General features: G+C 38.0%; 1 protein-coding gene across 1 annotated transcript; it reads right to left on the reverse strand.

Moving 5' to 3' along the window:
- Nucleotides 1-2,532: 2,532 nt before the first annotated feature.
- Nucleotides 2,533-14,130, reverse strand: vax1 (ventral anterior homeobox 1). Its single transcript, XM_089012065.1, has 3 exons — nucleotides 13,552-14,130; nucleotides 12,146-12,333; nucleotides 2,533-4,125 (listed from the first exon to the last, which is right to left on the reverse strand). The coding sequence occupies exons 1-3, from the start codon at nucleotides 13,763-13,765 to the stop codon at nucleotides 3,595-3,597; spliced, it is 933 nt and encodes a 310-aa protein (XP_088868191.1). The 5' UTR covers nucleotides 13,766-14,130; the 3' UTR covers nucleotides 2,533-3,594.
- Nucleotides 14,131-15,168: the final 1,038 nt, after the last annotated feature.

Below are 15,168 nucleotides of genomic sequence, written 5' to 3' on the forward strand. Positions count from 1 at the left end.
TTTTGAAAGGCGCTTATAAATTAAATGTATTATTATTATTATTATTATTATTATTATTATTATTATTATTATTATTATTATTATTATTATTATTGTTATTATTAACTTTATTCTTAAACTGTGTGTTTTTTTTTATTCAAGCTATTTTTTTGTATTCTTGAAATGAAAAGAGAAATAATTGTTTGTTTTCCGACACAATTTTCATGTATTCATTTATTGATGGAATTAATATCCCTAAAAATTTAGAGGCCATCCCACAAAGCTGAGGTACAAACTTCACCATTAATGTGATACAAATCAAAACAGCTTTAGCTGTTGTGAAAGCGCTCTATAAATCAGGATGTATTCTATTGTTCTGAATACTTCACATTGGCTTTGTTTTCAAATCCAAAACTCTTCATCAATTCTACTTGTTTGATTACTTCATTAGATTCATGATTTTGAAATAAACCTGGACTATAAAGCTATGCAACATGTTGTTGTGCCCTCTTAAACGCGTGAAGGCAAAAGGTGCTTCCTTGAAATATTTTGCAGTGCAGTAATTTTCGGATTACTCTTGCTGAAGGCGTGTTAGTTCGTTAGCACTGAAACCCAAGGCATGACAAAGCCCCACATCCCCCCTCAAAAAAAAGCAGTCACGAAAAAAAACAAGACAGGATGTGACCTCTCTTTCCCCGGCATGAGCTTGAATACTCTCAGGACCATGTGACGAGAGAAAATGCCTTGGTGGTCTGCTCCTATGACAGCCTCGAGGACCCCCACCCCAAAACACACACGCGCGCACACACACACTCTTACAAAAAAACACATTTTTTTCATCCTAATTAGACTTGGGGTGAAGAAAGAGAATAGATGGGGTGAGGGGGACTTTGGAGGGTTGTTGGAGGGGTGTAAGGAAGCATAAATGCGACCTCCACTCCCCAGTCTTCTGCATGGGGCATTCCCAAGACAGATGCTCTCGAATCCAATGGTTTTTGTTTCGTTCTAAACCCAGAGGTGTGATCCCTAACACTTTCCTACTCATAAAAGTCCCATTTTCTTCCCCAAATGCAGCTACATAAATCACTATGCCTTTCTTGATACTTGCACTATGTACAGTTTTTTTATGAAACGGTTTTGCACATTTACAGTATACAGTTGACATTATTATTTTGCGATGCTTAGAATATCTTGTTTTCTATCCTTTCACTCCCCCACCCCATCCCCTTTCAAATTGCTGCTGTGGAATGCAAATTTCCCCATTGTGGGACAAATAAAGGTTTTCTGATTTTGATTCTGATTCTGAAATACATCTCAACAATGTTTCTATCGTCAATTATGCAATGCCAGGTTACCTGCTACTTTGGTATATTGTAAATTTCAAATTCAAAGCTGTCATACACTGAATATATTCATTCTGTCTCTTATATTTTTACAGCCTCACACACACACACACGCACACACATCCCTCTGAAGGAGAGACACTGTGATGGCTACGTTATGTTGATCACTTGCTTGATACGCGGTGACCTTTTTGAATGATTTCGTAGCGGTCATGGATTGCATGCTGGAATACGCGTTCATCATGTCGCTGGTTGGCTCAATGACCATTTCGGTATTTCAGAAAAAAAGGTTGTTTCCCCACCTCAGTAAATTGATTCCACACACAGTAAGTTTTGTCGGTTCCCAGTTTAGCGACCTTATTCTTAAGAAGTACGACATTTTCATAGTGCATGTGCATGAGCTGAACTGGGGTTTCATCATTCATTGGATACAGCAAACACTCGCCTGATGAGGACTTGCTATGAGAGCAAAAGTGCAGCCCAAAAAGTAGGGAAGCTTAACAGGTGGGGAAAGAAATACTCATTTATGGGCAATGCCAACGCTGCCTTCAATATATTGCCAAATATATTATGACTACAATCGAAAAAAAATACAGATTTACAGTATGCATTAACGAAAAAATACTAATAATAGCATTAAAAATCATTTTCATTCAATTGACATAACTTATGATTTTGGAATACTGTAGTCATAATGGTGAAGTACAAACGATGTCAACAACAGATATCACGTTAATTAAACAAGGCAGTAGCAACATTATTTATAAACCTCTTATTTAAATATCTGTAATTCCAGAGTGGTCCTGCTTTGGGTTTACGGTTATGAGTGTGGTCTTTTTACGCATTGAAAGACTGAAAAAAAAAAATGGGTGTCATACTTATCAAACCACCATGTATTTGATATACAGTAAATAAAACAGTCACAGAATGTTTCATATAATAAACTTGACTCATGGGAAGATGAATTAAAAAACAAGGCAAACCACGTAGCCAAATAGTATACATGATATATATATATATATATATATATATATATATATATATATATATATATATATATATATATATATATATATATATATATATATATATATTTTTTCGGACTCCCTTAAATATCGATATAACGAGACTTTACTGTATATATATATATATATATATATATATTGTTCCACATTCGGAATTTGGACTGCACATTTGACAAACCTCACAACACAACAGCACTAAATAGCTTTGAACTGATCACGCAATCCATTCAGTACATTCATCCATCCTTGTGTTTTACCAGATAGACTAATAATATTATAATTACAAAATTGAATAATTTACATTAAAATAACCATTTAAAAACATACATCTTTCTTTTGCACTACTTTTATAGAAACAAACATTTCTCCCTTTCTCCAATTGTGTCTGCCTTAATGGCCGCTGATTTCACAAAGGAGCTAAAGGGATTTCTTTGAGGCTGATAAACCTTTTCCTATTTTGGTGATCATCACAGCAAGCAGCACACTGCTGGTGAAAAGCCAAGCTTTTCGAAAGGACTATACAGCAACAGTCATAATGGTTGCAAAATCACAGACAAGAAAAAATGATCAAAAGTAAAGGTTGGGTACTGCAAGTTGACGACAAAAAAAACCATCATAGACGTGCCAGGAAAGAAAAAGATTCCAGTCTTCAATAAACCATTGAGAAGACAATGAGCAGTTCTGCTGAATGACCACTATATCTCTTGAATGTTTTTGTCGAAGCCAAGTTTCTCACAAACGAATACACAAGACATCTCAAAACCAGGTGTCATCTGACAAAAAGTATTGCTACACAAAACAGTTTCTTTCTCTACAACTACTCACGTCTTGTGTCTTGTTTGACCTATCCAATACATTAAATAATATTACACAGTCAAGAAATATCTTTTTTTTTGTGCTGGCCTCCTTTTGTCATGTCGCTTCACAACCCTGTGCGCAGTGCGGTCTTGCAAACCATCTTTTTTGAATGAATATTTGAAGTTGATTACCAAAGAGCATTTTCTCAATCCTCAAGATCTTCAAATGATCCCTTGAAGGCCTGCCTCTCAAAATCACCCGTCCATGATTTTTTTTCAGACATTTCCATGAGATGAGTGTGTGGAGGTCTGGAAATGTATCTCGATTACCAGATAGTCACTGAACTTGAAGACAGACAGATGAGACAGTAAGTAAAACAAATACAGCTTTAGACAAACAACCCAAAAATTCGAGATGAAACAAACACATTTCCACATCAAAAGACATCATTAGTCCAAAATCTTCTTGTCCATGGATTCTTTGCCATTGGTCCGCGAGTAAGGTTCAAAAGCAGAAGAACTCAAATAGCGGGCAGAGAGTTCTTGCAGATTGCCGGCCAATGAACTGGCCATGGTTAGCGGGTTTGACGACATGCGGCTGCTGACACCGCTAAGTAGGGTGGGCATGGGGAAGGAAAATAAGCCGTGAGCAGCCACGGAGCTCTGCAGGCCTGGCACCGTCCCGGAGTTGGTCGCAGCGGGTAGAGGTGGGCTCCCACCAGCGGCTGCGCTGCTTCCTCCGATGCTGCTGGTATTGCTGCCCATACTAATGGAGGCGGGCCGCAGGGCCGAGCCCAAAGTCCCGCTACCACAATGGGGCAAGATGCCTGGTATGCCCGAGGGTGTTAGCAGTCGACCCTGCTCCAGCAGTCTGAGGACACTGCAGGTTGCTGCAGTTTCCGAAACTACTGAGCGTAGCTCTGAGTCTTTCCCCTGGTCTTTTTTCTGCTTTGTGCGCCGGTTCTGGAACCAAACCTTTACCTGTAGACAAACACAGGGAGACAAAAAAATATGGGGATTTTTCAAATAGGCGCAAGATTGTGTAACCCCATAGACCAAAGGTGTCAAACTCAGCTTCATTCAGGAGCAATATACGTCCGAATTAACTCATTCCCTGCCATTCACGAATTTATTCAGGAATTGAAAAGCATGACGTGGAGCGCCATTCCCAAATTTGTTTGGGTTTTGTTTTTTCTTGCGGGAGGTGCGTTTGAAGCTTTGTTCAGACTTCTTCCAATTTTTTTTCCAACGACAACCAACATTAATCTGTTGTACAGCCGCCCCCACTTTCAATGCAAGATAACTTGACAACCAAGTAAGCTCGAAATATTTTTTTTTCTGATGAAAGAAGAGAATCTAAAGCAGAGGTTGGGAACCTTAGGCTCGCGAGTCATATATGGCTTTTGTGATGATTACATCTGGCTCGCAGATAAAACTAAATATTATTGCTTTTATCCTGTTCATTTCTTGTTTGGACTGCAGTTGGGTGAAAGTGCAATGTCGATTGGATGATACTGACCTAAGGCGGCCGTTGATGTTGAAAGAGAAATTATGATTCAATGATACTGACCTAAGTTGGCTGTTGATGTTAAAAGAGCAACTTTAATTGGATGATACTGACCTAAGTGGCCGTTAATGTCGAAACAGGTAAACACTCCCTTTTGAACAAGCCCAACGAGTAAAAAAAGATGACGAGTATTGTACACTTCAGGTTGAATTGACTGAAGGATTCAGGAGAAAAGGTTCTGCTGTGATTCTAATTTACAATGAAAAAATATCAGCGATGAAACAGTCGAATGTCAGTGGCACTTTAACAAGCCCCATGCTAACGTTAGCATCAATATACTTCTGTGAGAGACAGCAGAAAGCAAGTGTGGAAGCTAATGAGCCGTGTGCAGGCTAGCTAGCAGTAACTTCGCCTATGGACCGTGCAAGTTGACTTTCATTCTGATAGTTTGGCTAGATTTTTACCAATCATGAGGAACAGAAAACTATTCATATTAATGGTGAGTATTATCACAAAGTTATTTTAAATGATACATTCTGACATTTTGTTGAAATCACACACACACACACACACGTACAATATGCGTGTGTGTGCGTGTGTGGCTCCCACTGAAAAATATTTCTAAATATGTATTTTGCTTTTACGGCTCTTAGTCAAAAAGGGTCCCAACCACTGGTCTATGGTTTCTTAAGCTGTATTGAATGTTTATGTAGTCCTAAAACATAATATTAATGTCCTGAAATTTGAGTGAAAATGACAAAAACCCTGGCACTGGAGTGCACACATATTTGCATATTGCCTGGCAGTGAATGACTTAAATGTCAAGCAAGCTGGACCATTAAAGTCATAGCATAATTACCTAAGAACAACAATAAGTCCATGTTTGTCAGTTTTTTTCTGCAAAGTACACTAGGAACATTTTGATTGAAATATTGTTTTACCAAACATCAACAATGGGCCATAAAATACTAATAAAATATAGTCATAAAAAACTCACAATAAATAAATCAATCCTTTTTTTCCCCATCTTCTTTGATTTTTTTTTTTCTTGTTGTTTTTCCCTCATTTCTCATTAGACTGTTTTTTTCCTCTGACCAGTAGCATTTTTTTTTATCTTCGCACTTCTCATTCGTCCACTCAAGAAGTTATATTTTTTCACCATGAGTGGCGCGTCGTGTCATATTCCTTCTGACACTTGTTTATTACATATCGAGCAGACAGGTTTTCCACTCACCTTTGTGAATCACTAAGAACTGCTTCATGTTCATTTAAACAATGCACTCACCATCTACTTTTCGCTTGTGTGATACACATTTTGACAAGTGAGGGTAGATGACACTGTAATTAGCAGAGGGCGCACTAGCGTCATCTGTTTTTATCTGAATTTTATTGCCACTTCTTCTGCGACAATAACAACGTGACCCGTTACTCCGAGTAAAACAGTGCGCCCTCAAGGATAATTTCGGAACTGCCTATTCTTATTTTTTTAAATCAAGTGCTTTTTTTTGTATGTTTTCGCTTTCAACATTCAGCCTACAAGCTGGATGACCGCACCTCCCCCAGCAGGCCGGGACATGGGTCATATGTATGTGCAAAGTGCATCACAGGTGTCAAAGTCAAGGTCCGGGGGCAAAATTTGGCCCATCACACCATTATATTTGGCCCGCGAAAGCTAATGTAACTTGTGAAATTCCATGATGCTTGCTGAAGTCTGAACCAAAATTCCAGATTATGATTTGTAAACGACAAAAAGTCATTATTTTTAACTAACTTTCAAAACTCATTATTCGTGAATTTATTGTGTGCTCTACAGTGTATATGTAATATGTGGACGTGATTATATATTCTAATGGCTTCCCCAAATTTAGAACGGCCCCCGAGAAGAAACCTTAACGACTGTGGCCTGCGGCAAAAAAAATGAGATTGACACCTGTTTGATTAATGTTGTTCTTCCTGGTTCAGCTCTCCATTTGTGTAGTCTAAATATTAAATCAGAAGGAAGCAAGGTGATATACAAAAAAGAATACTTATTTATCAGGCAGCTAGAGGATGTTCTCGAGGGGAGAAGCAAAGCCAAGGGACAGAGAGACAAGAGCGCGCGCACGAGCGCGTCTCAGACAGATATATAGAGTAATGTCACTTTGGAAAGGCCCTATCATCAGCTAGATACAATCATGAATATTTATTATTAGACTGAAACATGATAGCTAGATGTGTATACTAAGAACAAGCTGAGTACATGTATACTAATTAACATATACAAATAACTAAACTACATACATATATGGACTTAATAATTGATAAGAATAAGTAGAAATGAAATTACATAGGATGTTTTTAGCATGTGTATATAACTAGTTCTAACAACACCCTTGATGTCCGTTTTTGGGGAAAGAATCCCAAACAAACATCCACTTTTTACCATCCAAACAGTGCTTCAGGCTAACGTCAAAGACGCAACCCCGATAGTATCTGAGTGTGGTAAGGAAGAAATAGGCATTTTGAAATTGCTGTCAATCAAAAAAAAATATTGTGAAGGACACAGAGGTCCTGTGCAAGATATATATTGTCAGTTTCATCCATTGTCACATTCGCTTATCGTGAAGAGGGTCACGGGAGTATGGGAGCCGGGGTGGGGGTGGAATGGCTGTGCTGGAGCCGATCCCAGTGTCTGTGGGTAAAGGGCAGAGTACACCCTGAACGGGTCGCCAGCCAGTAACAAGGCAATGCATATTGTCACTCATCTAAAATAATGATTCCATCCCAAATAACCTTTTCAGCTAATAAAACACAAAAAAACAGAACTAAATTCTAATTAGATTATATTTAACAGTAATTTAATTCAGGAAACGTGTTTTTAATGTTTGTTTAAGGATGCAGCAGATTTTAGCAGATGTCTAAGACATCTGTTTTTGGGTCAGAATATACACGCCACTATATTATTTTATGAGGCTAAGAACCCATCCTAACAATTGCATGTTTGGTCATTTAGTTTCAAAAACATGGATTCCAACCATTTCACTATAAAGCAGGGATGACAAACTCTTTTTTTTTTGCCACAGGCCACATTGTCTTTACGGTTTCCTCTCGAGGGTCAATATGAATTTAGGGAAACCATTATAATGTTTCTTCTCCTCCACATATTACATATTGAGCCACAACAAATTAATACATAACTAGATTTTAAATCTGAAGTCAATAATAATGACCGTTATTATGGTTTAAAGGACAACCGACATCACTTTTTTGTTTCTTAACTGACATTAGAAAAACGTTTTATAGCATCTAAAATACCCAGAACACGCAGTATGATATTTTTAGTGAAATGCAAAACACCAATAAAAATGACTTAAAGTATCGAAAATCTGCAAAAAAATGAGCAGTGAATTGGGCATTTTCAGAAAGTCCCGCCCCCAGTTCGTGACGTTACGCCAAGATGTCTTGCATTGCTGGAGAATCAAAACAATGGCTTCAGAATCGGAGAATATGCTTTCTTGTTACACATCCAGTTATGAATATGATTCAAATAGTTCTAAAGAGGAAAGCATACATGTTTGCTATCGATTAAAGAATTTATTCCGTGTCATTTTGAGGCATCTGGACTGCAATGTAGCGTCCCAGAAAAGAGGCCGAAAAAATGGCGACCAGCTCCTGTGAGGAATGAATCAGCCCGTTTCCACAGGCTGATAAATTCCTTCCATGGAGCTTGGATGCCCTCTTCTGGCGGCTTTTGGGTGCAACACGAGGTGCAAAATACATTGACGTGATGGAAGGATTGCTACAATGTGTCTTTTTTCGGTCAGGGGTGTTCCTTCAGTGACGTCACGTACGGACTCGTCACCAACTCAAAAACAAGACTTCCTCAATATTCAGCGCGAGTCTTAAAACGTAAAATATAGCTATATGCGGTGGAATCTTATTAAAATATGCTCAGTAGAAGTCATTTGAAGCCATTTTACAAATTATGGACACAACTTGTCCGGAGACGTCGGTAGTCCTTTAATGGGACAATTAGAAATTTTGGTTTGGATTTTAGTAAGCCTCATGGAATTTCACAAGTTTGATTTGCTTTTGTGGGCCGAATAAAATGATATGGTGGACCAGATTTGGCCCTCGGGCCTTAACTTTGACATAAGTCAAAATTTGAGATTTCGCATGGATAATCATTGATCATACCACACAGAGAAACAGGCGACTCATGCACAAACATGCGAGGTGCTGTGCACGCAGGTGTTCAGGGCCTTGCTGAAGGGAGCCATCTTTCAATGTCTTCCTATTGTGGATTTTTGGCATGGCTTTGTTTGTAAACAATGTATTTTCTAATGAGCATGAGCAGGGTTAAGATTATATTTATGAAAGATGTTGAAATGAGAGAGACATGAATTTGAGTGAACTGTGTTGTGATCATTTCCGGTACAGCATTATGAAAGATATAATAAAAATGTGCAGCGTCAGATATTAACGGGTCATTTGAGCTTCATCATTTTGATTCAGCTAATAACCAACCTGTAGGTCATTCTTACTCCTTTGAAGCACACAGTAGAGCGCTGCATAAATCATGGTATTTGCTCTACAACCATGATGATTAAATGTGGAATTTACTTGCGTATTGTATAGACCATGAAGGTGTTTTCCCAGAGCATCGCTAATTAATTCATTTCTCAATGTGACACAATGCATTGTTGCCAGTGATCAGCAAAATCCCCGGTTACATTCAATGGAATTATATTTCAAGGTCGCGGTAATCAGGTAGCGTCATGCACAGACAGGAAATAGACAAGAAAAGCCGACACAAATACTGTCATATGTAGTAATTTCCTAAATATTTGGAAATGGTTTGTCCATTAAACAAGATCTCGGACAAGACAGATCAATTCGCTATGAGTTGAAATCAAATATTTGAATTTACAGTTGTGGCACGTTAGTCAGAAATAGAAAGGTAAGCTGTCAAAGTGTTGGCGTGTCCATCTTTTTGAATCCAATATTTTTTTTACAAATGTGTTAGGACTGTGCGCCCCAGAATTTGGCAACCAGTTACATTTTCTTGGATTCTGGGGAGTCACCATTGGATATTTTCAGGTATTCTGTAGGCTTTGGAGAGAAATAAACCATGTAATATACTGTATCTAAATCTACATAGCCTAAAGGGGAAGCTGAATTTATCTTAAATATTGGATTGGATTGGATTTGCCTTTATTAGTCTCGCAGTGGAGAAATTTACATTTCACAGCAGCAAAGTGATGAAAGGAATGAAAATAGAAAAAAGAAATACATGAGCTGCTGGAAAGGCAGTCACTCTTGCGGCGCCGTCTTGAAATATGTTGAGACACTGTGTTTAAAACTATTTTTTTTTTCACTTGTACTGAATTTTAGACAGTTTGGTTGTTTGGTGTAAATGTATTGCAGAATTAGTTCATTTCAAAATCCTTTTAATCAAAATAATATAAAAAATATTATGGGCGCGTATGCTGTTGCAAGCATAAATTTAAAAAAATGATAAGTAGGTGATATAAATAATCCGAAAGTGATATATATTCAGTGTAGTGTGCTAATCAAGAATGTAAATCACATTCCACACATTGAATCCCATTCACTGTTTTGTGTCATTTTGTGCTCATCTGTGACCGTGACTCTGTTAATCCCAATTAACTGCAGCGATCATTCAATATTTTTTTCAAATTCAGTACCTCTGAATCAAAGACGGTTGTAGGGGGGGGGGGAAGAATTCTAATGACTCAGTAGGTCCTTTATTTGTCATTATGACGGAGCTTCTGTTCACTTTTTGTAACTGCTTATTGCCTAAAGCCAAAACAGCATCCACTGTTGCAATGCACTGAGCAAATTGTTTGAACCATTTGATGTGAACAATGCTCTCTCGTTAATAAAAGATCCCACTGCTCATACCACGAGATAAAAAAAAATTGTAGTCCTGTATTGAGGTCACACATCAAGGAGAAGATAAGAAATAGTCAATATTAATTATTGTAGCAGATTTATTTAATCAATGTCATTTTGTTTCTGTGAATTAGCACAGACAATGAGTTGAATTCTTACTACTCCTTCAAATGTAGAAGATGAGCTTTGACTTCAAAAAGAAATCCTGTTTTGGGCCCTCGAATTCAGTTTACGTGACAAGGTTGACGTGTAAAGTCAACAACCGCCTTCAGCCACACTGAAAACAGTTACCTTTTCATTGCACAATTTAATTAGCAACACGAATTAAAATGCATACACTGTTAGCTAATTTTGATTAGATGAACAACTTTCTCTTTCTTGTGAAAGTTACAAAAGCCACGAAACAGGCCGTCGTGATTCCTTCAAGTTTAAATCCCACAGCGTTACGGCTTGACCTGCTTTGGAATATGGTGTCAAACTCAAGAGTGCAAATGCAGTTCATCCATGACACGTGAACTCTAGCTGACCCCTCACGCATATAAGGGAGGACATCCACAATCTGTTCTGTAGTGACTTTCATCATTGGTGCCTATAGTCACAATTGCGCACATTATAAGCTCTATGTAATCTTTATATGTATTAAGTCGTCAAATATAGCCTGGTCTAACCATGCATTGCATTTCTATAGATATGTTTGTACGATTTGTTTTCTTTGTTTCCCCTTGAAAGGATAAGGTTATGCAGCCGTAGACTCTACAAAATAAAATAGGTTTTCTATCTAGACTGTTCTTAAGAATTTGTTGTTTCGCTAAATACAATTTTCTGAATGAGTCAAATTTGAAATATGAATTGAAAAACGCATGATGTATCAAATATATACACTGTGTGCAAATGTATTTTTGACTTTGGTAAATTAAAATGAAATGATGTCCTCACTGCAAAAGCAATAACGCGATAATTTCACCAAAGTCAGCAAATGAGATGGATTAAAAAAAATACCTCATTAAAATTAATGAAAATAAAGTTTTTTACTTTACATTATTAGAAATGAAATCAAGGTTTAAAAACCCTTGATTTTTCTTTTCATTGTCTTGAAAAGTAGGCCGATGATCCACTCTACCACCCCCTGCTTCAAATGATGTATTTCCTAACATTTTCGGGTGAATCTAGCTGAACACATCAACACAGTGCCAATAAATGGATTCATGTATCACTTTTATCATTATTTATTGATTACGGTGTTGCTCTACCTTGACTTAAATGCTCAAATGTGTGCATTGAACAAAAATATGAAAATAAATAAATGTGTAGCGAGTGACAGTTTTCAACCTTGTTGCCCCCCTTCCACACATGCACATATCAAAGCGCTAGTTATCATTAAATATTGTCACAATTTTCCCTGCCTGTTAAATTTGACATTGTATTATAAAAAAAAGCCCAGAAGACCCACATATTCATTGACATGAAGGTATCTCCACACAATAATTAGCCGAAATTAAACTCCATGATTATTGTTTTAAGAACAAACTAAAGAAAAACTAGATAAAGATCATTTTTGATCTTGAAAACTGAAAAAGACATTGAAAAGGAGTCACCTACCTGAGTTTCGGACAGATTGAGTTGACGGGCCAATTCCGTTCGCTCCCTTCCCACAACATACTGACACCGTTGAAACTCCATCTCTAACCTGTAGAGTTGCTCTGCAGTAAAAGAGGTGCGGGTTCTTTTGGGCCGGTCCAAATCCAAACCCTTGGGTAGGATAATCTCCCGAATGGAGCCTTTTGCATCTACAACAATGACAACAAAGCTGACTCACGCGGCACACTGCATAGTGGGACATACAGAGAAGCACAACTCCAAGTAATGCTTGTGAATTAGTCAGAATGGAATAATGATTCTAAATGATGTTTCGAATTAGATTCTAAATGATGTTTAGCAAAGCAAAGATGTTTTCTAATCACATATGTTTAGAATCCATAAAGGAATCAAGTCTCGCTGCAAACTGATGCTGGTTATAAAACACCAAAACTGTTTCAAAAAAAAAAAAGCGGTTGCACAGCGTTATAGAAATTGAGGGACCAAATCAGTAATTAATAAATCAACCTCCAAATTATTCCAAACTTCAGTTTCATTTAATTCCAACAGTTTTTTGATCACATTTGAAATGTTTTTGTCCAGTCAATAATCCAAATTAAAATCTCGTTTTGAGACCTCCTCTCTCGCTGACTTTTTGCACCATTTCAACCACAGAAGGGGAATAAACTGAAATTCAGGAAATACTACGATCAATGTTTTTTTTTTTAATTTATTGAGCGAATTGATGATCTAAATTAAAATAATATATGAATATAATCTCATTGGCCTTGAATGTAGAATGAAATGGTAATAATAATAAAAACAATTTGCATCAATACGTAGTAATGTCTTCACTAAGGTATAACCAGAATCTAAACTGAAAATATAACAATTCTTCCATACTGGATGACTTTTCATTGGCCCAAAAATATAGAAAATACATATTGACAAATTTAGCTTAATTTTTATCACCTCCTTTCAAGATTTGAACAATTGTTATAGTACGCAATTAGAAAATGTTCAATACGAAGAATTCACATTTCCCTGTTTTCCAATGTCATGGTGGCAGTGAAGAATATATCATTTTTAGAAAATGTTTCTTGTTTGCAAATAAATGTAATTTTTCCTTATTGTCTTTGCCCTAATTATTTTTCTAGCAGCATTTAAAACACACTCCAATAAGTCTGATTGATTGAAGAAAGTATTTCTAGGAAGCGAAAAAAACCTAAACATTTAACCGAATAAGGCTTACGCTATAGTATAATTACAGAAATTTAGCAGTTTTTTATTCAACAAAAAAAGAAAGTGTCATAAAATAAAATAAAATAAAATAAAATAAAATAAAATAAAATAAAATAATGGTAGGATTGTTCCTTCATTGTTTCTACAGTTTTTAGTTCCGATGGTTCACGAAAGAGCACAATATTTACCTCGCACAAGTATTCTCCGACAGTAGTCCGGGTCTGCGGTGCTTCCCCTGTTTTTCTCGCAGTTTTCCACAGTTCCAGAGGGAGAAAAAGAGCCGTGTTGCTCCTTCAGAAAGCATTTGGACAAACTGCTCTGTGAATCCTTTCCATCCTTGCCCTCTTTAAGTCCATTCTTCAGCACCATTGCTTCAGTCTCTTGGTTGTACCTGACCTCCATGCTCAGTTCTTAGACCAGCAGCTTGGCCGCCTCTTTTTCCTTTTTCCTTTGTCCCGGCTTAAAAAAAAAAAGTGAGGAAAAAAAAAGGAAATTCAGGAGAACACAGCGCCACAGATCATCTGTCCAGTGTGTGGGTTTAGTTTGGAAACAACACCTTGCAGCACGCTAGCATCAGCTATCTAAGGGTGAAAGACTTCCGCCACCCAGCGAAGGAAACCCTATTATCACTGACCAACTCCCTTGCCCAATGATCTTGGACGTCGACGTGAAACTCGATGATAATTCAATGCGCCCCTTTCCTTGTTACGAAGACATCAGGCTGATAAATGAGCGACACATAATCAGCCCTCGCTGTTTCAACTGATTGCGGTAATTTTGCTGCCTCCACATTTGCGTAACCTCGTGAATACTCTAAATTGTTTTTTGGGGGGGGGAAGAAAATCGACCAGGTTTTGATGGTTCCCGTCTGTTTGTTGACAGCCCAGGGAATCAAGCAAAATGATTGGTCTTGCCTTGCAACCAAGCCTCCCCGAGCCCTCACAAGAACATCAACAGTCATAGGGACGCAACTTCTCCGGACCTGTCAAAAGTTCCCGATTGCTTCATTCCATCGGCCGCCGTAACAACTCGAGAAGGCATTTTCTTCCTCAACTTTTCATCTGATTGCCGTCGAATGTCAATGAACTTTGATCCCATTTCTTTTTGCCTCTGCTGCCATTCAAGGTTGTCCTGTAATGCTCACATCTGCCGCTATTGTAGGGAAGAGAGACAGTGGGAATTTTCCAACGGTAAAGGAGAGACAGAGAGGAAGAGAGAGGAAAACGCTTCCGAATTAAATCCATATTACTTCGGTGTATGAAGACCCATGACGGTGAGATTTCCGTTCAAAGCTTTTAGCTGTCCTGTTCCTTTTTTCTTGTTGTTTATTTTTTTCAGTCAATAACACAGCAAAGTCCTGTTGACTGCGTCCTCCTGAAAGCAGATGAGTGAAGCCGAAAAACTGACTTCAGCTCCCATGATCTTAATGTATGCATTTGCGAGATGCAAAAGAAAAAGAGGGAACAAAACTTGTCATTAGTGCTTGGGCTCCCCGCACTTTCTCACACACGCATGCCCCTGGAAGGGTCCCTACCCCTCTATACCGCTCGCCTTCCAGCCCACTAACCACCCACCCCAGCACCAACTCTTAGCTATTTTAATTGTCGCTGCAACAATATCTCTGAACACAGCAGTGGTCAGTAATCCAATAAGACCATTGATTAGGCGACAAAGATTCAATTCAATCCAGTGGCGCAGTGCAAGGAACATTCTCTGGTCCTTCTTGTCACCTTAGCCGGCCAGAAGCCCCCTTCAAGCTGCCCCCCTCCCTGAGTGCCATTCATTTCTTTATGGGAAACAGAGAG

The sequence above is a fragment of the Hippocampus bargibanti genome, linkage group LG13, assembly GCF_051943395.1.
Source record: "Hippocampus bargibanti isolate YZ-2025 linkage group LG13, ASM5194339v1, whole genome shotgun sequence".
NCBI lineage: Eukaryota > Metazoa > Chordata > Actinopteri > Syngnathiformes > Syngnathidae > Hippocampus > Hippocampus bargibanti.